This window comes from Ahaetulla prasina, chromosome 7, assembly GCF_028640845.1.
Source record: "Ahaetulla prasina isolate Xishuangbanna chromosome 7, ASM2864084v1, whole genome shotgun sequence".
NCBI classification, from domain to species: domain Eukaryota; kingdom Metazoa; phylum Chordata; class Lepidosauria; order Squamata; family Colubridae; genus Ahaetulla; species Ahaetulla prasina.
The window spans coordinates 40,374,821-40,400,569 of NC_080545.1; the positions used below are offsets into that span (position 1 = coordinate 40,374,821).

Below are 25,749 nucleotides of genomic sequence, written 5' to 3' on the forward strand. Positions count from 1 at the left end.
GGCGGTATAAAAAATTAATTAATTAAATAAATAAATAAATAAATAAATAAATAAATAAATAAATTCAAATTAGCTTGATTCATTTGGACCTCTATTTTCCTTTCCAAATCCAAATTAACTTGATTAAGTTCTTCCATTCTTTCATTCATCTTAATAGTATAATCTGCTAAATATTTAAATGCATCCACTACACTTTCCAAATCCTTATTCTGAGTTTCCACCATATCTTTAAAATCCAGTATTTCTTTTTCCATTTCATTAAATTTTTGATCTATTACAGAAATTTGAGCCTCCCAGAGTTCCTTTAAAAAAGCCCTTAAATATTCCTTAAGATCTTCTTTTAACTTCTGTATTTGAACTAGAGAGATTTCACAGTCCTTGATAACATTTGGCTTTGTTTGCTTAAAAGCCATTTCCTGTTAAGCTATAATATGCCAAATGGCAAAGAGAAATTTAAAAAAAATGGAAAAATTCGGTAAATCTTCTCCTCTTGAACACTATAATAAAAAAATAAATCAGTTCTTGTTCATTCCATTTACTTAATCTCTTCTTATATACTTTGTGTAGCTTCAACACCAACTGCTTTAACAAGCACTTCCTTAAGTTTCGCTTTCAAAGAACAAAATGCCATTTCCTTTCTTTGTCTCCGATCTTTCCAACAAAGTATCCTCTGGTTAGGGAGTTAGAATTTCCTTACAAATAACTGCCAGTATTCCTGTTTTTGCTCCGTCTGTGTTAAAAATCCATTCACAGGTCCATATCAATTGCAGAAGTGGATGCAGCATTTTGTTCTGCCATTAAGGCAGGAGCACTCCGGATCCGGGCTTATGAAGGAGCGCTCAACCTCAAGCCTCCAGAAACTTTCCTGGGGCTTTCCGGGGGGTTCTACTTCAGCCCGAATGCTCACCTTTCCCTCTTTACCCAAGGGAAAGGTTTCCGAGCTGCCAGATAGCTGATTTGTGCTGTCTGAGCGGCTCTACGCCATCACGGAGCTAGCAGTCCAAAAAAGACCGCCATCAACGCGGCGGAGCCACCGGAAGTCCTGTCAGAACCTTTTAAAAGCATTTTTTCTACAACCTCTTTGGCTGAAGAGGATGTAGAAAAAATGTTTTTAAAAGTAAAAAGAAAAGTTGGCCATGCCCACCCAGGCATATTATCCCACCACCACCAAGCCACACCCACAGAACCAGTAGTAACAAATTTTACATTTCACCCCTAAGTTGGGGAAATGACATCCAAGCATTGTTGGTTCCCATGAGACATTGCTCTCCCCCTCAAGGACACCTAGAGTACGTATCACAGTGTGGCTGGCCAGTTCTCAGTACAAAATAAACAGAAGTGATTGGTAATGGACTGTGGGTGGCCCGTGGGGCCCATGGGGAAAGGGGAATGAAATATGGTGCTTTTGCATAGGAAGCCAGAGCAGGTTTCACTTCTTCTGCACCAATGTGGATTTTTCAATAAAGTTTATATTCTTGGTAAAATAATGTCCCAGGTACAAGGAGAGGAGAATTTACAGCTTTTTGTTTTCTTTCAGCACCCAGCCAGTGTGGATCTTATATGTTAAATGTTAAATTCAATAGCCAGATTCAACATAGGAGGAAAAGAACTTCATATGTTTAACTTTATAAAAGATGGAACAAAAACACTAAGAATCTAATCTAAATAACAACAAACCCCAGAGTGTTTTAAGCTGGAGAAGCTAAAATCATAATACAATCATATATGCATTGCTTAAGCTAAATGACCATGTCTACCTAAACTTGGAAAAAAGATTGCAAGAAAAAAACATACCTTGAAAAAACCATGAGCGCTATTCCTTTGTCCCAACCAAAATGTAGTCCCAACTGGTAAATCCATATGTGGTTTTTCCACCACTCTTTCATATATTCTGATTTTAAAAAAGAAAGTAGGAGTAAAATACTTTTTAGAAGTCCTTTTCTTTCAATTCCTACAAGTTACTGGTACAAATTGTAACTTTTAACTTACTTATTGCAGTCTACGTGCAAAATCAAATGGGATGCACTGATTGCTAAGGACAGTCTGTGCCACTTGTCATCTGCCAAAATGTAAGGAAATATTTCTGTGTGTGAACGCTGGTTTTCTGAACGATAGTGCAATCTAATTTCATTTCTATGGCCGCTGCTTTCTAGTTCCAAATACCTGCATTAGAAATGGACCAGAAAGTTATGAAGCAATTTAACATCAAATAAATAGAAAACATACTTCTTTGCATACAAACTAAAAATGAACTAAAAATTTATAAAAAGCAAATGCTGCATGGTTAGATTTTTTCTCCTAAATTATTTCAGTATGGCAAAGAATAAATCAAATTTAAAATTACATCAAAAATTAAACATATACAGGTAGTCCTCAATTTAAGACCACAATTGAGCCCAAAATTTCTGTTGTTAAATGAGACATTTGTTAAGTGAATTTTGCCCCATTTTACAATCTTTCTTGCTATTGTTGTTAAGTGAATCAGTGCAGTTGCTATGTTAGTAGCCTGGTTGTTAAGTGAATCTGACTTCCCCATTGACTTTGCTTGTCAGGATGTCGCAAAAGGTGATCACATGACCCTGGGACAAAGCAACAGTCATAAACATGAGCCAAGCATCTGAATTTTGATCACATGTTCATGGGGTTGCTGCAAAGGTCGTAACTTTAAAAAACAGTCATAAATCACACTTTTCAGTGCTGTTGTCTAAACAGCTCTTGCTGTTGTGCTAAAGAAATCTTTCTCAAATGTCTTCAGGTTTTCTTTAGTTTTCTACTTTTTCTGTAAGTAGACTTCTACAACTCTGGGGAATGATCACTCTTTCAAAACTAAAAGCCTTGTTTTATCTACTATCACAGTCCTCAATAAATGTATTAGAAATAAAACTAATTTGCTTCAATAAAATTTGATATGCATAGCATCACTGCCCATGTTAGTGTCTGTCATATCTTTCAGATTTATTTTTGGCTTGTTCTAAGTTGAGAAAATTAAACTTCTTGGAGTTGAGCTCAACTAGGTGTTATCCTAGCCAAGCACATTTTTTTTGCCTTTGCTTTATTCCAAAAGTATTTTTTCAGTGCTTAATCCTGCTTCTTTTTTCCAAGATCTCCCTTGTTATGTATGAAGTAGGTTTGATCCTATTTTTTTTATGTCAGTTTGAATATACCATGAATACATAAATGTCAAGAAATGTATATTTTTCTGCATACCTGTGATCTAAATGATGAACAGAAAAAATAACACCTGAATTTAAGAGAGTTTGTTTGAGAGATACCAACATGGTAAATTCATGTTTATTTCTCAGTTTTTGAAAAAAAAGTTCAGCTTTCTCTGGAGATACTTTTATATTTCTTGCAGTTCCTGAAATAAAGCAAACACACAAAAAATTCTAATTCATAAACAAATTAGCCACAGAACCATCTTTACATTTCATTATGTTATAAAATCGATTAGTCAAATACAAAAAAACGTTCATTATTGATAAAAACTATTCATTAAAAAAACTATTCCATTGTGTATTTCCGTGTGGAATCAAAGTATACATCCTCATCACTGAAACACTATTTTTAAAAATTATGTTTAAACATTTATAGTTTTTTTTACATATCAATATGTTGTTTTCAATTCCGAGAACAAAATTCCGAGGAAAAAAAAACATTTATTGAAACCATGTCTTTTTAGAAATTTTCATCAAGAAGGGAAAGTTAAATTTTAATTCAGTTTAGGATCTTTAAATTGCTTGTTTTTATAACAATATTGTATTAATTTTTAAATTACATTTAATTTCATTAGTATTTTGGTTTGCTAATTTCTTATTTTGTTACATAATACCAGTGTGAATAAATTATGGAGCAATTCAAATGCAATCACTTCAGTGTTTGCACTTCAGGGCCTCTGGTGGCTTCTGGTGGCTCAGCAGACTAAGTCTGTCTGTTATTAACACAGCTGCTTGCAATTACTGCAGGCTCGAGTCCCACCAGGCCCAAGGTTGACTCAGCCTTCCATCCTTTATAAGGTAGGTAAAATGAGGACCCAGATTGTTGGGGGCAATAAAGTTGACTTTGTATATAATATACAAATGGATGAAGACTGTTGCTTAACACAGTGTAAGCCGCCCTGAGTCTTCGGAGAAGGGCGGGATATAAATTCAATTTTTTTTTTAAAAAAGTGTTCATTCTTTTACCAATCATAAACTAAAATTATAAAGTATTACACATTTGTATTCTTAAAATGTACACCAAAGTCTAAAAATATAAACAGTTTGTTCAACAAAGTTGGCAAAGGACAAAGGAAAAACACTCAGGAAAACATGTATCTTACTCAAAGGCTAAAACACACTGCAGCTGTTTCCAAAATACTATGGCATTTATTCTTTACAAGAATAAAAACATTTATTCTTTAGAATTCACATCCTAAGTGTAATATTCTGAGTGATAAAAATTGGGATGTAGAAATATATATTTACCATTGCGAAGTAACTTTAAAAAGATGTTTGGATAATTCTGGTTATTACTCTGAGCATACTCCCACTGCCTATGTATTCTTTTTACGTAATATAGCTTCAAAAATATTTTAGATTATCCTTTTGTCTCTATTAAAAAATTTAAACAGCCATGATGACTCATGAGAATATCCATGGTTAAGTACAAGTAACAGCTTGTAAGTTTTTTTTAGTTCTTCAGAACTAACAGCATCTCTAAGGAAAAGTGGTAACTGTGGCATTGCAAAGGAAATTCTGTCCCTTTGTGGGTACATATGAGATTCAATTGTTGCATCATCCATCTTGCCTGTTTTGGCAATGCATGCAGACATGCACACACACACATTTATGCACACTAACACACATACACAAACACACACTATTGTCCAGAGATGTTTGGCTAATCTGATAAGGAAAATGAAAATGGAGAGGGGGGCATAGCTGATGTCACAACAACACGACCGGTATCCTGCTAGCTCCGGGATTACCACTGAAATTCTCCTCATCTGGACAGTTCATTTTGGACCTATCTGTCCAGGTGTGACAGTGACTGCTGAGGGCACCTCCTGTGGACCCCAGGAATATCGCAAAATCCCTGGTTGACCCAGGAAAAGTCCTCTTTTCAAGGGAGGAAGATCCTGCTAGGAAGCTGCTGAAGTTGGGACAGCTCCAGAATGGAAAGACTGGAAAAAAGTGTGCTGGTGTGGTGATTCTTTTATTAAAAACTTTTTTTGAAATCACCCTGAGAATTAAAGAGAGGATAAAATAGAGAAGAAAGAATTTGAGCAGCGAAATTAAGACTTTATAGGAGAATTTTTTTATCCTGTTTTTTAAAGTATTTTTGTTGGGGAGAACACCTGCATTGAGACTGGACTGGAGTGCACTAGAACTTTATCTCACACTTTTAAGGATTAAAACGTCTAAGGCTCTCTTTGGAACAATTTTATATACTTTATTTTTAATTTTTCCTTTTTTTAAAAAAAATTTCCTTACCTTATTACGGAATTAAAACCTCTTTTCGGGGATGGGAATAGGGAAGAATGAACCAACACTGCCACCTACTGGTTTAAAAAATATATTTTTTTACTTTCTCTCTGTGCTTGATTTAAAAGACTTTATAACCTTGAAAGGCTTGATACTTTGTTTTGCTTAGATAGTGGGTGAGAGCTTAAAAGAGATCTAGTAATGTTGTTTACACAAATGCTCCACCGGGTACTATCAGCCAAAAGAGCCTGAAAAGAAGGAGCATTTTCAAAGCTTATAGTGACTCTGGAAAGAGCTGTTAAATAAATATTGATGAATTGTTAAAAGAGAGATTTCTCTTCTCTCCCCCTCCCCACTTCCCCCCCCCCCCGGCACTTTTTTCTTTTTGTTTCCTTTTCTTTTCCCTGTTTTTGGACTGAAGGAATGGGAGAAGGAAAAAAAGAGAGAAGAGAGCACATTGATTGACAGTTTCTTTTTTTCTTTTTTTTCTCTTTTCTTCTCCATTTTTGGGTTTGTCTCTACATTCATGTTTTCTTATTCTATTTATGATTGATGTAGACTATTGGATTAAGATACACAAGAGTCTGAAGAACCCTTGGTAGAATTTTTGCATTCTTTTTTTTCTCTCTTTCTTTTTTCTTTTCCCCCCCTCTTTTTATTGGACCTGCCTGAGTTTTTTTTTTCTGGGATTGGTCTTTGATATCTTCTACACTACAGTGAGTTGAAAAGGTATGACATTTGGATCAGCTGCAACCTCTGCCTCTTCGCCATCAGGAAGTCAAAGATCGATACAAACAATGCTTCAACAGGAGAAAGATAAGGTTAAGGAAATTATGCTTCAAGTGATTTGGCAGGGAATTCGAAAATTGCAAACAGATGTGGAGAATATTGAATTGCAATCAGAGAAAATTGAACAAAAAACGGGAAAAAATGAGCAAAGAACACAAACAATTGAGCAAAGAACGGAAAAAACAGATGAAAAGGTTGAGAACATACATCAAATGATGATATTAGTATCATTTTGGTTCACAGTGCGAGACAGCATTTTAAAGAAGTTTAATACCTTTGGGGCATTGATACCTGAGAATACCAAAGGAGAGGCAAGAAAGAATGTTTTTGTTCTGACCTAGGCTTCACAAAATCACGAAACAGAGTCCTTGTCCAGAAAAAAACCCCTTTTTATTTGGTTAATATGAATTCCTAGCATTCACATACAGAAAAGTCCCGGCAATAAGTCTTTCAAGGGTGAATTGCAACAACAGACATTATCAGTCCTTGAATAGTTGCCAGGCCTATAGCTTCCAGGTGTAGTCAATGGAATTGCTGATTACAGAACACAAAAGACAACAAAGAAAAGCAGGAAAATCCTTCTGAAATCCTTCTTTAGGATGGTAGAGGAAATAAATTTAAAAAATGTATGGAGAGAAAGAAACCCAGTAAATAGACAAAATACTTTTTACTCTAACAGACACTTATCATGGTCCAGAAAAGATATGATATGGATGACAATGGAATTGACTCTTAATATTCAAGAAATAAACATAGAAACTAGCACATGGTCAGATCATAATCCAATAACAATGAAATGGAAAGGTCAAAGGAAAAGAACTAGATGGACTTTAAATACTACAATTCTAAAAGACAAGGAATTTGTACAGAAAATGGAGAAGGAGTTGGCCTTTTTCTTTAAGGAAAACAAAAAAAGAGGATACAACAATACAAAACTGCTGGGACACAATGAAGGCCTATGCAAGAGGCTTAATGATAGATTATACAATGAAAAGAAATGCAAAGAAAAGGCAAACGTATAAAGCACTAGAAACTAGTCACAAGAAACTTGAGGAAGATCTACAGAAATTTCCTGAAAAAAAAGATATTGAAAATGGAATTAACTAAACACAAAATGGGCTTAACTGAAAAAGAAGAACTAGCACAAAAAATAAGAGGCACGAAACAGAATTACTTTGAAAATGCTAATAAGCCAGGCAGGTGGTTAGCTTACAAACTGAAAAAGGAGAAAGAATCCTGGAAAATACTAGGACCAATGGATGATCAAGGCCAGCTCAGATTTGGGAATAATGAGAAGAAAAAAATTGTACAAGAATTTTATAGGAAACTATATGAACAAGAAAATATAGAAGAAGAAAAAGCTAAGCAGTATCTACAGAAAGCGAATCTACCACGGATTTCCAAAGATACTGAAACGATGTTGGAAGGAAATATAACAATGATGGAATTGATTGAAGCACTTAAAAAATTAAAGAAGGGGAAAGTACCAGGGCCAGATGGATTACCAGCAGAATATTACAAGACATTTCAGGAGTTGTTGGGACTCCCATTATTGGAAGTCATGAACGAAGTGATGTCAGAGAAGAAGTTACTGGAGACATGGACTGAGGCTTACATAACACTGATTCCGAAAGACGACACAGATTTGCAGCAAATTAAGAATTACAGACCTATAACTTTGTTAAATTCAGACTATAAAATCTTTGCTTTAATATTGGCAGAAAGACTTAAAAGATATTTAAATAACTTCATACATTCTGATCAAAATGGATTTCTGCCTAAGAAACACATTAAGGGCAACATAAGGGTTCTAAATACTTTATTTATTTTTTATTTATTTTATTTATTTATTTATTCGTCATAACAATATATACAAGTGTTACATAAAAGGTTATAAATATATGAACGTATATATGAGGAGAAATGAGGTACTGTCGTGTCCCACTCCTCCGCTGACGGCTGGGTCCGGGAAATCCGAATCAGGCGTGCCTCTGCAGCTCTGCCCAAAGTCCCAGCAAAGTCCTCAGAGCAGGCAGGAGACCAGTAAGTGACTTCAGCAAGATAAGTTTGACTTTTTGCCTGACTCAGAGACTGCCAGAAAGTAGCTCCTTTATATAGGCCATGGGGTGTGGCACCATGACTCAGCACCCATTAAGGCCTGCCCCTCCCTTCCCTCTGTAGCCTCCGCCTCTCCAATCTTCTGATGCGAGGGTCACACCAATCAGCTGTTGGTAATAAACCCTCCTCAGGCTCACCTGCTGTGGAGGAGGGGGAGGGGTCTAGCTGCTCCGTTTGCCTGGGCATGGAGTCAGGGCTGGGGCAGGGAGATTCTCCTTCTGCAGTTTGTGTGGGCATGGAGCCAGGACTGGGACCGGGAGGCATACATTCCTCAGTGTGCGGGAGCAGGTAAGAAGGCCCCGGCTGCTCTGAGGGCGGGCAAGACACAACAGGTACTAAAAACGTGTATATACATAGGGAAAGAAACAGTAGGACAGGAACGGTAGGCACGTTTGTGCTCTTATGCACGCCCCTTTAGAGTCCTCTTAGGAAAGTGGTGAGGTCAACCGTGGACAGTTTTTGAGTGAAACCTTTGGGGTTATGAGAAGAAACCACAGAGTCAGGTAATGCATTCCAAGTATATACAATTCTGTTACAGAAATCGTGTTTTCTGCAATCTAAACTGGAACGGTTGACATTGAGTTTGAATCTGTTTGTAGCTCTTGTGATATTGTTATTGAAACTAAAAAAGTCATTGACAGGAAGGACATTACAACGGATGATTTTATATGCTAAACCCAGATCCAGTCGAAGGCGACGAAGTTCCAAGTTTTCTAGACCCAAGATATCAAGTCTGGTGGAATAAGGTATTTTATTAGTTTCAGAGGAATGGAGAATTCTTCTCGTAAAATACCTTTGGACACGCTCAACTGTGTTGATGTCAGATATATGGTAAGGGTTCCAGACAGGAGAGCAGTAATCAAGAATTGGCCTAACAAATGTTTTATATGCTCTGGTCAGTAGCGTGGTGTTTTTTGAAAAGAAGCTACGTAAAATTAAGTTGACAACTCTTAGAGCCTTCTTAGCTATGTAGTTGCAGTGGGCTTTGGAACTTAAATCGTTAGATGTAAAAACTCCAAGGTCTTTGACAGGGTGGGTGTCATCTGCGAGGCAATGTCCATCAAGCATGTACTTTGTGATTGGGTTCTTTCTTCCAATGTGCAAGACTGAGCATTTACTGGTTGAAATTTGTAGTTGCCAAATTTTAGACCAGGCAGATAGATGATCAAGGTCCTTTTGAATTGTGGATGCATTGTCAGTGGTGTTGAAAAGTTTGACATCATCAGCAAAGAGAACACAGTTACTTGAGATATCAATACAAAGATCATTTATGTATATTATAAAGAGAGTAGGTCCAAGAACGCTGCCTTGAGGAACACCACTCTTGACAGGAACAGGATTTGAAAGAGCATTACCAATTTTAACTATTTGTTGTCTGTTTGACAAAAAAGCAGATATCCAGTGGTGTAAGGGTCCTGAAATGCCATAGGATTTTAATTTTAGGAGAAGTTTATCATGTACTACTGAGTCAAAAGCTTTGCAGAAGTCTATGTATATTGCATCTATTGATTTACCTAGATCAAGATTAGTAGTCCATAGGTTTTTACAGTAGAGAAGTTGTAGATTGCATGATAATTTTTTTCTGAAGCCAAATTGTTTATTTGAGAGAAGGTTGTGCATTTCTAAGTGTAAGGTAATGGATTGGTTGATGATGGATTCCATAACCTTGCAGGCGACGCAACATAGGGAGAATACCTTGGAATACTATGAGCCCATCCTGAAAAACAGATGGCTTTGATTTTTCTTGATGCACAGAAAGCTTTTGATAATGTGAACTGGCGGTTTATGCTGTAACAATTGGAACAGATGGGCTTTGATGGAAAGTTCACTAAGGCTATAGAAGCCATATACTATAAACAAACAGCTAAAGTAATGATAAACGGGGAATTGACAGAAACGATTCAAATAAAAAAAGGTACAAGACAAGGTTGCCCGCTGTCACCTCTACTGTTTGTCTTAATACTGGAAGTTTTAAACAGAAATATAAGAGAAGAAGAAGAAATAAGAGGCATGAAAATTCAAAAGGAGGAATACAAATTACAAGCCTTTGCGGATGACCTGGTCTTTATTATTGAAGATCCATTATAATCTATAACCAAATTGATAGATAAGATAGGAGAATATGGCAAAATGGCAGGACTGAAAATAAATAAAGAAAAAACAAAGATTTTAACAAAAAAACATGTTAATAAAACAAAAAACTGAACTGGCAGAATGCTTGGAGATGCAGATTACAAACAAGGTCAAATATCTTGGAATATATTTGACAGCAAGATGCAGTACTCTTAAAGAGAATAATTATAATAAATTAAAAGAGCAGATTGCATCTGATTTGGCAAAATGGGAGAATTTGCAATTATCATTGATTGGAAGAATTTCAACAATTAAGATTCACATATTGCTGAGGATTTTATACCCATTTCATATTATTCCAATTAAATTGGGGAAAGATTATTTTGAAGAATTGAATAAGATAATATTGAAATATGTTTGGCAGGGTAGGAAAGCGAGGATAAAACTAAAATTATTGCAAGATGTAAGGTTAAGAGGGGGTTTTGGCCTGCCAAATTGTGAGTTATATTACCAAGCTGCAAGTTTAATGTGGATAAAGGAATGGATAACCCTAGGAAATACTAGAATACTTACATTGGAAGGTCATGATTTATTGTTGGGATGGCATGCATTTTTATGGTATGGAGAAGCTAAAATACAAGGGTATTTTAGAAGACATTTTATAAGAGAGGCTTTGTTATTAAACTGGGAAAGAATTAAGAAAAATCATTATCTTAAAATTCCAGTCTGTGTATCAACGATTGAGGCATTTTTATATTCATTAATATTTAGAAAGGAACAAATTGTTAGATACAATGAATTGTTGAACGAAAAGGGTGAATTAAAAACGATCCAAGAATTAGAACTACAAGGTATAAAAATGAATTGGTTCTCATACTTGCAAACCCGACAGGACCTGGGTTTAGCTCATAGAATCATCTATTGTAATGTCCTTCCTGTTAAAAGACTACTTCAGTTTCAACTGCAATAATACAAGAGCTACCAATAGATTTAAACTTAATGTCAACCGCTCCAATTTTGATTGCCGAAAATATGACTTCTGTAACAGAATTATCTGTGCTTGGAATGCATTACCTGACTCTGTGGTCTCTTCTCATAACTCCAAAAGCTTTAACCAAAATCTATCCACTGTTGACCTCACCCCATTGCTAAGAGGACTTTAAGGGGCGTGCATAAGAGCACAAACGTGCCTACCATTCCTGTCCTATTGTTTTTTTCATATATATATATATATATATATATATATATATATATATATATATATATATATATATATATATATATATATATATATATATATATATATATATATATATATATATATATATATATATATGCTTATACTTCATTGTTTCTCCCCATATATATGTTTATATATTATATAATCTTTTTGTGTGATGCTTGTGTATATTGTTATGACAAAAATAAATAAATAAATAAAATAAAATAAAATAAAATAAAATACGCTCTATATATGACAAAGATTTCAAAACAGAAGATTTCTATAATAACCTGACTAACTTAGATAAAATTTTAACAGGTACAGATGATAATTTAATTAGAAAACTATATGGATATTTACTAGAGGTTAAACTAGAAGAAGAACAAGTTAAAGAGACTATGATTGCTTGGGGGGAAAACTTTGGGTATGGGATTTATTTATTTATTTATTTATTTATTTATTTATTTATTTATTTTTCAAATTTTTATACCGCCCTTTCTGAAGACTCAGGGCGGTGTACAGAGAACACTCTTTCCCTGGGGGCCGCCAGCCGACACTGTTTGGCTGATGGCACCCCAAGGAGGCCCTCCCTATGAAAGCGCATAGGCTGTTGGCGGCAGCAGGCGGTCCCATAAATATCCCGGTCCCATGCCATGGAGCGCTTTAAAGGTGATAACCAGGACCTTGAATCGCACCCAGAAGACCACCGGTAGCCAATGCAGCCTGCGTAGAAGAGGTGTTACATGGGAGCTACACGAAACTCCCTCAATCCCCCGTGCGGCCACATTCTGCACCAGCTGGAGCCTCCTGGTGCTCTTCAAGGGGAGCCCCATGTAGAGAGCATTGCAGTAATCCAAGCGGGAAGTAACGAGGGCATGAGTGACTGTGCACAAAGAGTCCCGATCAAGGAAAGGGCGCAACTGGCGAATGAGGCGAACCTGATAAAAAGCTCCCCTGGCGACGGCCGTCAAATGATCTTCCAGGGACAGCCATACATCCAGGAGAACGCCTAAGTTGTGCACCGATTCCCTGGGGGCCAACGATTCGCCCCCCACAGTCAGCGATGGAATCAGCTGACTGTGTCAAGACACAGGTATCCACAGCCACTCCGTCTTGGATGGGTTGAGTCGGAGTCTGTTCATCCCCATCCAGACCCGAACGGCCTCAAGGCACCAGGTCATCACATCAGCGGCTTCGTTGGGGTGGTTCGGGGTGGAAATGTACAGCTGAGTGTCATCAGCGTACAGTTGATAACTCACCCCGAAACCACGGATGATCTCCCCCAGCGGCTTCATGTAGATGTTAAACAGGAGGGGCGAGAGAATCGACCCCTGAGGCACCCCACACGTGAGTTGCCTAGCAGTCGACCTCTGCCCCCCTGTCAACACCGTCTGCGAAGAGGTAGGAGGAGAACCACCGATAAACGGTGCCCCCCACTCCCAAACCCTCCAACCGTCGCAGCAAGATACCATGGTCGATGGTATCAAAAGCCGCTGACAGATCTAACAGGACAAGAACAGAGGAACAACCCCTGTCCCGTCCCTCCAGAGATCATCGACCAATGCGACCAAAGCCGTCACCGTACTGTATCCAGGCCTGAAGCCGGACTGGCATGGGTCTAGATAGACAGTTTCCTCCAGGTACCGGGGAAGCTGACAAGCCACCACACTCTCCACAACCTTCGCCACAAAGCGAAGATTGGAGACCCGATGGTAGTTAGCCAAAACAGCCGGGTCCAGGGAAAGCTTCTTAAGGAGGGGCCTCACAACCGCCTCTTTCAAGGCAGCTGGGAAGACTCCTTCCACCAAGGAAGCACTTATAATACCCTGGAGCCAGCCTCGTGTCACCTCCTGAGTGGCCAGCACCAGCCAGGAGGGGCACGGGTCCAATAAACATGTGGTGGCATTCAACCTCCCCAGTATCCCCAGGATTGATCTAGAAATATGGCAGAAACTGTGGAGGCAAAATTATAAGATGACAATGTCTACTGCATATAAAGAGAATTTGTATAAGATGTTTTACAGGTGGCACCTACCCCCGTCAAGAATAGCTAGAATGTTCAAGAACAAATTGGAAAAATGCTGGAAATGTCAACAGATACCTGGTTCTTATTACCATATGTGGTGGACATGCACAGAAGCTAAAAGATACTGGACTAAAATACATACATTGTTGGAGAAAATGATAGAAAAGCACATAGGACTTTAAACCAGAAGTTTTTTTTATTGGGGATTATACCTGAAACCTATAATAGAGAATTGAGATATTTGATTGTGAATGTAGTAACAGCAGCTAGAATTGTATTTGCAAAGAATTGGAAAAATGAGAAATTGCCATTGCAGGATGAAATTATTAAGAAAATAACGGAATGTGCAGAAATGAGTAAACGCATGTTTGAAATTAAAGAACAGGAGGATAAGCAATATTATAAGATATGGGATTTATTCTATCAATGGTTAGAGGGGAAATTATGATAAAGAAGAATGGAGTTTTTAAGACATGAATTATTGAGTGATATAATTGTTTTAAAATGATGGAATAAACAGGGCAATAAGATAAAATATTGTTCCAGAATGACTATTAAATTAGAGAATAAAATATTATAGTTGATTTAAGGATCAATGATTGAAATATTGAATATAAATTAGATGATAAAATGTATGATTAAACAAATTAATGATAAGTAATTTGTCGCTTGCACACACAAAAATTGTAACCCACCCACTGACTGATTGTATTTGATTTGAATGGAAGATTCTTTTAAGTTTGTATGCTTTAAAAATAAAAAAACTTTTACAAGAAAAAAAGAAAAGGAAATGGAAAAGGAAAAGAAATACAAAGATTGGAGGAAAAACCAGAAACATAAGTAGTCTTTGTTCAGCAACCACTGGTTTACTGACTAGTTTATTGACCATTCAAAGTTACAGCAGTGCTGGATGAAGAGAGTCACAACTGTTCCTTATAGCTGTAGCTGTCGCACTAATCCCATAGTCACAGCACTGCAAATTGGCAACCAACGATGTTATAATACCCGGCACACATGGGATCACCATTTGTGACCCACACGACCAGCTTCTGAAAAGCAAAGTCAATGAAAAATCTACCATATAGTTGCAAATGCCAAACAAGTGGGCATGTGACTGCATGGGATTCATCTAACAATGGCAACTGGGACTGTCAGTGTGATCACATTTTCACAATGCATTACTTAGTGACTGAGTTGCTGGTTCCAATTACCATCATTAATGCTGGAAGGTTAACTGTGCTTGTTATATTTAGCCTGTACATATTTATTCATTAAGTAAATCCAGTTTAGCTCTGTGACAGATCTAGCAAGTAGGGTAAAGATTGTTATAATATTCATGACTGGGAAGATATGCAGTGGTGGGATTCTGCCGATTCTAGGCAGTTCGGCTGAACTGTTCGTTAAATTGCTGGTCGCCCCGCCCCTTGCCCCTCCCCTCCCCACCATTACTTACCGCTGTCTCTCGGTGGCCGCATGGTGCTTGGATTGGGTGGGCAGCTAAGCGTGTGTCAATCGCCTTGGCCTGCTGCCCACCCAGCAGGACTGTCCTGCGGCCGCCTCCCACCCACGCAGCACCAGCCTACCCTACCCCATCTGGAGAAAGAGTGATGGAGAAAAAGAGGGGGGAAGAAAATGATGAAGGAGAGAAAGAGAGATGAAGGAGAGAAGGGGGAGAAAGATGAAGAAGAGAAAGGGGGAGAAAGATGGAGAGAAAGAGAAGGAGGGAGAAAGAGAGATTAAGGAGAGAAAGTTTGAGAGAAAGAGGGAGGGAGAAAGATTAAGGAGAGAAAGGGGGGAGAAAGATGGAGAGAAAGAGAGGGAGGGAGAAAGAGAGATTAAGGAGAGAAAGATTGAGAGAAGGGGGGAGAAAGATGAAGGAGAGAAAGAGAGGGAGGGAGAAAGAGATTAAGGAGAGAAAGAGAAAAAGGGGGAGAAAGAGGTGGAGAGAAAGAGGGAGGGAGAATGGATTTGTTCTGGTAATTGGTTTAATAAGCATGGCACTGAAAAAGTGACTTATGACCATTTTTTCACACTTAAGAACATTGCAGCAAACAGTCATTAGGGCAAAGAAGCTATGTCACATGACCACCTGGACATGCCCACCCGATCACATGAAGCACCGCAGTTGTGACATGAGTGACATGGTTATTAAAAATGCTGCAACAGGCATAAATGATGAACAGTCATAAGTGTGAGGACTGGTCAAAAGTGCGAGAACCTGTCAGAAATCACTTTTTTCAGTCCTCTGGGTAGTCCCTATGTGCATATGTGCATAGGGACTACCCAGACGGCTGAAAAAAGTGATTTCTGACAGGTTCTCGCACTTTTTACCAGTCCTCACACTTATGACCGGTCATCATTTATGCCTGTTGCAGCATTTTGTGCATAGGGACTACTCAGAGGGCTGAAAAAGTTTTTTTTTAAATTTGCATTTATATCCCGCCCTTCTCCGAAGACTCAGGGCGGCTTACATTATGTTAAGCAATAGTCTTCATCCATTTGTATATTATATACAAAGTCAACTTATTGCCTCCCAACAATCTGGATCCTCATTTTACCTACCTTATAAAGAATGGAAGGCTGAGTCAACCTTGGGCCTGGTGGGACTTGAACCTACAAGTAATTGCAAGCAGTTGTGCTAATAACAGACTGTCTTAGCAGTCTGAGCCACCAGAGGCTGTCCTCACACTTTTGACCGGTCCTCACACCTACAACTGTCCTCACATTTTACATTTTGTGCCCTATCTTGTAACCGTGGTGAAGAGAAGCAGTTGTGAAATGAGTGACATGGTTGTTAAAAATGCTGCAATGGGCATAAATGTGAGGATGGTCATAAGTGCGAGGACCGGTCAGAAATGACTTTTTTTAGCTCTCTGAGTAGTTTCTATGCCCATAGCCATGGCCACCTGGTCACATGAGCCCCTAGGCTCGCCCACCCAGTCACATGAGCAGCTAGCCATGCCCACCCAGTCACATGCCCACCAAGCCACACCCCAAAATAAGCTACGCCCACAGAACCGGTTGTTAAAAAATTTGAATCCCACCACTGAAGATATGGTAACAAGGTCAGTCAATGAATAGGCATAGCAACCAAGTCAGCTAATTAGGAGCTGAGACAGACTGAAGTCAGGGTGTGTCTTACTCTGCAGCTTCTGATTCTGTGCAGAGAAATGAAACTGAAACCCAGCAGTGTGTGTGAACTTGTCTGCTGATCTGAGCTGAAATGAAACTGTGAATTTGCTATATTGATATTGTAAATACTTTATGTATTTTTATGAATATATGTATTATTATGAATATAAAGAAGTTAATGAATCCAGTTGAATCACTTATCTGTGTGTGCTTCTGGATTTGATTTTTACAAGAAACTCTGACAGGTTATGGTCCCAGAGCACACAGAAGACTGAACTGTAATTAAACTGAAGAGACTGTCTGTGTGAGAAACAAGGCAGAGAAAACGTTTTTGCAGAATAGCTGCTGTTGAAGTTAAGGAGAGCTCTGTGCCTTGTTTGGGACAGAAGAACTATATTATTTGGGCTGCAAAGATGGAATGTTTCTAGAAGGCTAATGAGCTGTGGGATATGGTTATTAATCCACCACAGGTGCCATTTACAGGTGCAGAGCAGAGGCAGCAGGATAAAGCAATAGCTTATATCATCTTGAGTTTGGAGGATGATCAGTTTATCAATGTAGCTGATTTAAGACTGCAAAGGAGATCTGGCTGAAATTAAGAAATGTGCATGTGAGTATGTCAGCATGCAATATTGTACAATTATCCAGAAAATTACACAGAGCCCATTTGCAATCAGGAGGATCTGTGGAACAGCATGAAAACTTTGTAAAGTTAGAACTGCATGGAATGAATATTCCTGAATCTCAGAAAGTGCTGTTGGTTTAAACAGTCTGGATGAAACATGGGACATTGTTTCTGCAGTATTTGAATGTAAACCAGAACAGGAGTTGCATTTGGAAAACCTTAAAGTTTGTTTGATTGCTGAGGAGAACAAGTGCCATTTTAGAAAAAGCCATGGGGAGAAATTCCTGAGGTAGGGCCCAAGGAGCAGAGTGAGAAGTGAAATATTCCACAGACCAGCTATCTGCAGAGATCCTAGCAACAGACAAGATGTCTCCAAAGAGATAAGTAGCAGCAAAAGATATCAGATTACAGCCCAGCAACAACAGATGTGCTTCATTTGTGGTGAAACAACACATTTAAAAAAAGACTGTTTGCAAGGAAGAAATTATTTGCAAAGAAGGAACTATTTGTAAGGAAAATTGCAAGATGGACAAATTGCTGTTGCAAAAGTTAGCTGTTGCAATAGCAGAGACAAATGGTTGATTGACAGTTGGGCAAGTCAAAACAATTGCTAATAATTCTAAATTGTTTTACAGAATGGATTCAGCTGCTGGAAATGTAGTAGCCTTGGCAAATGGCCAGAAGGCTAATGTCATTGGAAGAGGCAGTGTGCAAATTCCATATTTGAAAACAAGGTTAATTATGTGTGCCTGAAATGGACCATTATTTGCTGAGTGTCCCTAGTTTAGACAAGCAGGGATTTGAGACCACATTTGCAAATGGGAGGTGTCTCATAAAGAGAAATGGGGATGTATATGCACAGGGCATAAAAAAGGCTAATCTTTATGTGTTGCAGGGACAAAAGGTTCAATGTGCACTAACATTTGGAAGTGTGCCACAATATGATTCCTGTGTTCATCTCTTGCACAGGAAGCTTGGCCATGCCAGCTTCAGAGTTTTGCAAAAAATGCAAGAATTTGCAGAAGGGTTAAATTTAAAGGGATGTAAGGCACACTTGGACTGTGCAGTATGCAAATCATCAAATATTCCCAGTAAGCAAGAGTAGCACAAGGCAGTCAACAAGAGCTCTAGAGCTAGTACATGCAGATTTGGTGGGGCCAATGCAAGCCAGTTTGGGAGGAGCAAAGTATGTGCTGATCATTGTAGATGACTACAGCAGATTTGGGTTCTGCTATTTACTAAAGAGTAAAACAGAAGTGCTACAGAAATTTAAGCAATGGGTAAGCTTTGTAGAAAGGAGATATAAACAATAGGTATCTCCTCTGCAAACTGACAGAGGTTCAGAATTCATGTCAATAAGTTTTCAACAATGGTTGTGATAGAAACACAGATGCACAAATCTGTGCACAGCAGCTGAGAATGGTGTTGTTGACAGGCGAAATGGAGCCTTACAAACCATGAAAGACTCACTGCTGGAGGATTCTGGTCTGAGCAGGTCATATTGGGGTGAAGCCATGTTGACTGCTAACTATTTAATCAATAGGCTGTGGAGTTCCTCAATTAATGATACTCCATATGCAGTTTGTAATACTCGCTGTAGTACAATCTCTGCACAAGAACTGGAGGTCGTCCATGACTTTGTGTACCTCGGTTCAACTATCTGACACTCTCTCTTTAGATACTGAGCTGAATAAACGTATTGGTAAAGCGGCCACCACATTTTCCAGACTTACAAAGAGAGTATGGCTTAATAAGAAGCTGACAGAACATACAAAGATCCAGGTCTATAGAGCCTGCGTCCTGAGTACACTCTTGTACTGCAGTGAGTCATGGACCCTTTACACACGGCAGGAGAAAAAGTTGAACACCTTTCATATGCACTGTCTCCAACATATTTTTGGCATCACCTGGCAGGACAAAGTTCCAAATAGCGCAGTCTTGAAACGTGCTGGAATTTCTAGCATGTATACACTACTGAAACAGTGATGTCTATGCTGGCTGGGGCATGTCGTGAGAATGGCTGGTTGGATTCTGAAAGATCTCCTGTATTAGTGCAGGGAAAGCGCCTCAGAGGGAGACCACAGCTGCGATATAAGGATATCTGCAAGAGGGATCTAAAGGCCCTAGGAATGGACATTAACAACTGGGAAACCCTGACCTCTGATCGTTCAGCCTGGAGGCTAAAGACGCAGCATGGCCTTCTCCAATTCAAAGAGATATTTGTTCAGCAGGCTGAGGCAAACTGGCAGTCCCAGAACCAGCAAAATTTGGAGGCTGGGCAGGGGACAGAATGCCCTCAGTGTGGAAGTGATTGCCATTCTCGAATTGGCCTTTTTAGTCACACTAGATGCTGTTTTAGGATCTCTTTCCAGAGCATGATACCATAGTCTTTTGAGACTGAACGATGCCAATGCCAATGCATGCATGCAATATGCCGTGTTATATGGGAGAAAGCCATCTCTGGCACATTTAAGAGTTTTTGGAAGCAATGTGTGGGTGCAGTCAGAAGAAAGGGACAACCAAAGGCTAGAAAACTTAGGTTTATGGGCAATGAGCCAGGTTCAAAAAGCTATCGTTTTAGCTATGGAAGCCAAAGAATAGTGATTTCCCCATCTGCAAGTTTTGCAGAGCAAAATTGGAACAGAATTGATGAAAATTTTGGAATGATTCACTTAATGATGGTGATCCACTTAGTGATGGCAAGTCACTTAGTGATGGTAACTCACTTAGTATCAGCATTCAGGGAGGAGAAGCTGAAAACTATATGAAGAAAGAGAGGGTTGAAACACAGGAGGAGTCAATGCCACACAGGTCAGAGCGATGGATCAAGAAGATTCCACCTGACAGTTATTCTGCTAGTAAAGTTGAAGTGTGTAATGTGTAGTACGAGCTAAGAAACTATAAGGAAGTGTTATTACCTAAAATTGAACAAGTAAAATGGAACAAAGCCATGGACAAGGAAATAAAATCCAGGAAATAAAGTGTTCACATCTATGGTTTTGCCACAGGGTAGCAAAGCTGTAGGATGTAAATGGGTATACAAGAAGAAAGTACTGGCCAATAATGAGGTCCAGTATAAAGCAAAGTTAGTGGCACAAGGTTTTTCACAGATAAAAAATGTGCACTATGATGAGGTATTTGCACCAACTGTAAAGAGTGAAAGCATCAGGCTGTCACTAGCGTTGGCAGCAGCACACGGCCATAAAATTTGGCATTTTGACATAACCTCTGCGTTCCTCAATGCAGAATTAGAGGAAAAAATGTACATGGTTCAAGCACCAGAGTATGAAAGTAAAAAGCCTAACATGTATAAATTGAACAAGGCCACTTATGGACTGAAGCAGTCAGCCACGAATTGGAATATCTGTCTAGATAAGGCATTGAAGGATCTTGGGTTAAAGAGTTGCAAGGCTGATGGTTGAATATACACTGGAAAGTTAAAAGGTGGTGATTGTCAACTATTAGCATTTGTGGATGATCTTTGTTTCATTGCAAAGGATGTATCACAGGTAAAAGAATTTGCTAATAAGTTGGAGAAATTTGTACTAAAGAATTTGGGAGAAATACAAAATTATCTCGGTGTAGAGATATAAAAAACTGAGAAAGGTGGTTATGTTCTCAGTCAAAAAAGAAAAATTGAACAGTTGTTGGAGAGATATAACATGAAAGATTGTAATACCGCTCCAACACCTATGAGCACAGATTTTCATAACAGTTTGGGTGAGGACGAAAATGAAGCCTGTGATCAAGAGATATATCAGTTAGCAATAGGAAGTCTGTTATATCTGTCACAGTGGTCCAGACCAGACATAGCTTGTGCAGTAAGCATTCTGAGTCACTTTACTGCTGCGCCAATGCAATTACATTGGATGGGTGTAAAAAGGATTCTCAGGTATTTGAAGGGAACTTTGAATTTGGGTCTTCAAATACAGATCTCCAAAGAATTAAAATTGAAATGCTATGTTGATAGTGATTATGCAAATGATGTAAAAAACCAGAAAAACCTTGGGCCGTGGGTGGCTCAGGCTGTAAGATAGCCTGTTATTAAACACAGCTGCTTGCAATTACTGCAGGCTCGAGTCCCACCAGGCCCAAGGTTGACTCAGCCTTCCATCCTTTATAAGGTAGGTAAAATGAGGACCCAGATTGTTGGGAGGGCAATGTTGACTTTGTATATAAATATACAAATAGGATGAGACTATTGTCTTACACAATGTAAGCCGCCCTGAGTCTTCGGAGAAGGGCGGGATATAAATGTAAATAAATTTTTAAAAAAAGAAAAAAGAAAGTCTAATTCTGGGATTGTAGTATTGTTTGGAGGGGCTTTAATTGGTTGGAAGTCCAGGAAGCAAATAACGGTCATCATTTCAACTGCGGAGGCAGAATTTATTGCTTTGCTTGAACTCTGTTCAGAGGTAACCTGGTATGTACAACTGTTACAGGATTTAAATGTAAAGGTAAATGAAGCTGTAATAGTGTATGAAGATAATGCTGCCTGCATTAAAATGGCAACAGGTGACAGAATAAAGAATAGAAGCAAGCATGTGAACATTAAATATTGTAATGTCAGGGAAGCCATCAAATGTAAATTGATTAGTTTGCTTCACTGTTCTTCAGAGGACAATTTGGCAGACATAATGACCAAGCCATTGGGTGGAGTGCACCCTGGGAAGAATATTAAATTATTCAATTTATGTCTATTCCAGTCATGAAGGGAGGAGTGTTAGAATATTCATGACTGGGAAGACATAGTAACAAGGTCAGTCAATGAATAGGCATAGCAACTAAGTCAGCCAATTAGGAGCTGAGACAAACTGGAGCCAGGGCATGTCTTAGTCTGCAGCTTCTGATTCTGTGCAGAGAAATGAAACTGAAACCCAGCAGTGTGTGTGAACTTGTCTGCTGATCTGAACTGAAATGAAACTGTGAATGAATCTGCTATATTGGTATTGTAAATACTTTATGTGTTGTTATGAATATAAAGAAATTAATGAATCCAGCTGAATCAGTTATCTGTGTGTGCTTCTGGATTTGATTTTTGCAAGAAACTGTGACAAAGACTGCAGATTCACTATTTATTGATTCAATATATAAACTATTATGGCTCACTGTAGTGTAAAAACATAACATTACAGCAAGACCAGTAGACAAACAATTGGTTTAACATAACATAACATAACATAACATCAGAGTTGGAAGGGACCTTGGAGGCCTTCTAGTCCAACCCCCTGCCCAGGCAGGAAACCCTACACCATCTCAGTCAGATGGTTATCCAACATTTTCTTAAAAATTTCCAGTGTTGGAGCATTCACAACTTCTGAAGGCAAGTCGTTCCACTTATTAATTGTTCTAACTGTCAGGAAATTTCTCCTTAGTTCTAAGTTGCTTCTTTCTTTGATCAGTTTCCACCCATTGCTTCTTGTTCTACCCTCAGGTGCTTTGGAGAACAGCCCGACTCCCTCTTCTTTGTGGCAGCCCCTGAGATATTGGAACACAGCTATCATGTCTCCCCTAGTCCTTCTTTTTGTTAAACTAGACATGCCCAGTTCCTGCAACCGTTCTTCATATGTTTTATCCTCCAGTCCCTAATCATCTTTGTTGCTCTTCTCTGCACTCTTTCTAGAGTCTCAACATCTTTTTACATCGTGGCGACCAAAACTGGATGCAATATTCCAAGTGTGGCCTTACCAAGGCATTATAAAGTGGTACTAGCACTTCACGTGATCTTGATTCTATCCTCTGTTTATGCAGCCCAGAACTGTGTTGGCTTTTTAACAGCTGCTGCACACTGCTGGCTCATATCTAGATGGTTATCCACTAGGACTCCAAGATCCCTCTCACAGGTACTACTATTGAGCAAGGTACCACATATACGGTACTGGTGCATTTTGTTTTTGGCCTAAATGTAGAACCTTACTTTTTTCACTGTTGAATTTCATTTTGTTAGATAGCGCCCAATGTTCAAGTCTGTCAAGATCTTTCTGTAACTTGAGCCTATCTTCTGGAGTGTTGGCTATTCCTGCCAGCTTGGTGTCATCTGCAAATTTGATGAGTTCCCCATCTATCCCCTCGTCCAAGTCATTGATGAAGATGTTGAAGAGTACTGGGCCTAAAACAGAGCCTTGGGGTACTCCACTGCATACTTCCCTCCATGTGGATGTAGTTCCGTTGAGGACTACACGTTGAGTGCGGTTGGTCAGCCAGTTACGAATCCATCTGATGGTGGTGCTGTCTAACCCACATTTTTCTACTTTATCTAGTAGTAGGTTATGGTCTACTTTATCAAATGCTTTACTGAAGTCCAAGTAAATTATATCAACAGCATTCCTCTGGTCTACTAATTTTGTCATTTTGTCAAAGAATGCGATAAGATTAGTCTGGCATGATCTGTTTTTGACAAACCCATGTTGGCTTTTGGTTATTACTTTGTTTGCTTCTAGGTGTTCGGTGATTCGTTGCTTGATTATCTTTTCCAGAATCTTCCCCGGTATTGAGGTCAGACTGATAGGTCTGTAGTTTCCTGGATCTGTTTTTTTTCCTTTTTTGAAGATGGGAACTACATCAGCTCTTTTCCAGTCCTCTGGCAGCTCCCCTGTGCTCCAGGATCTTTGAAAGATATAGTTCAGTGGTTCTGAGATCACGCCTGCCAGTTCCTTCAGAACCTTGGGGTGTAATCCATCCGGTCCTGGTGATTTGAACTCGTCTAGGGTAGACAGGTGTTCACTTACCATTTTCTTCCCTATTTTAACTTGTGTTTCTAATCTGTTTTTTGTAGTGCTGTTTTTGATAGGTTGGATTGTTTTTCCTTTTTTGAAGATGGGAACTACATCAGCTCTTTTCCAGTCCTCTGGCAGCTCCCCTGTGCTCCAGGATCTTTGAAAGATATAGTTCAGTGGTTCTGAGATCACATCTGCCAGTTCCTTCAGAACCTTGGGGTGTAATCCATCCGGTCCTGGTGATTTGAACTCGTCTAGGGTAGACAGGTGTTCACTTACCATTTTCTTCCCTATTTTAACTTGTGTTTCTAATCTGTTTTTTGTAGTGCTGTTTTTGATAGGTTGGATTGACTTTTCCTTTTGTGTAAAGACAGATGCAAAAAATGAGTTAAGTAGATCTGCTTTCTCCCTGTTGTTTGTCACCTTCTTGCCACTTTCTCCCAGCAATGGGTCAATTGTTTCCTTGACTTTTTTCTTGTTTTTAACATGTTGGAAGAAGCTTTTTTTGTTATTTTTTTACTTTTGTCGCTAGCCTTTGTTCATTGTGAGCCTTAGCTTTCCTCACTTCATCTTTACAGGCTCGGGCTATTTGCTGATATTCTGCCTTAGTTATTTGTCCCTCTTTCCACTTTTTATATTTGTCCTTTTTGTCTTTCAATTTGTCAGATAGTTCTTTATGCATCCATGCTGGTTTCTTTTGAGATCTATTATTTTTCTTCTTCATTGGTATTGTGCTAGACTGCACTTTTATAATCTCACTTTTCAAAATTTCCCAAGCTTCTTGAGTTGTTTTCCCCCTGAGGATTCTCATCCATTGAATCCTTCTCAAGCTCTCTCTAAGTTTATTGAAATTAGCTCTCTTAAAGTCCAAGACTCTAGTTTGACTTTGTTCTACTACTTGTATTTGCTTAATGTCGAATTCCAATTCCGTGGTCACTTGCCCCCAAGGTTCCTGTAGCTTCAACACCTTCTATCATTTCATCTCTGTTAGTGAGAATTAAGTCCAATATGGCTGATCCTCTTGTCGCCTTCTCTATTTTTTGGGAAACAAAGTTGTCTGCTAGGTTTGTTAGGAACCTGTTGGATCTTCCACTTGGTGCAGAGTTTGTTTCCCAGTTGATGTCAGGGTAGTTAAAATCCCCCATTACTACTGTGATGTGCTTCCTACATACCTTAGTTAGCTGACTAGCAAAAAGTTCATCTACTTCCTCTGTTTGGTTGGGTGGCCTATAGTATAGACCTATGGCAATATCGTTTTCACCCTTTTATATTGACCCAAATACATTCAAGATGATTTTCATCATTGTTGTGCTCTATTTCTGTAGAGATGTAGTTATTTCTTATATATAGTGCAACTCCACCTCCTCTTTTATTTGGTCTATTTCTTTTAAATAATTTATGTCCCTCTAGCTGTATGTTCCATTTGTCAGTTTCATCCCACCAAGTTTCCGTAATAGCAACAATATCATATCTATCCTCATTTACTTGGATTTCTAATTCACCCTGTTTATTCCTCATACTCTGTGCATTGGTGTATAGACATTTGAGTCCATTTGGATTGATCTTGTGTTTACTGTCTACTTAAC

At 38.7% G+C, this 25,749-nt stretch overlaps 1 protein-coding gene across 2 annotated transcripts in view; it reads right to left on the minus strand.

The window, feature by feature from the left end:
• The window catches only part of NELL2 (neural EGFL like 2), a 551,557-nt gene that overhangs the window by 415,235 nt on the left and 110,573 nt on the right, over positions 1 to 25,749 (minus strand). For both annotated transcript variants that reach the window (XM_058191222.1, XM_058191220.1), the window contains exons 3-5: positions 3,208 to 3,358; positions 1,990 to 2,163; positions 1,795 to 1,891 (exon numbers count right to left, since the gene is read on the minus strand). In XM_058191222.1, the coding sequence (XP_058047205.1) occupies positions 1,795 to 1,891; positions 1,990 to 2,163; positions 3,208 to 3,358 (422 nt within the window). The remainder of the gene's footprint in view (positions 1 to 1,794; positions 1,892 to 1,989; positions 2,164 to 3,207; positions 3,359 to 25,749) is intronic.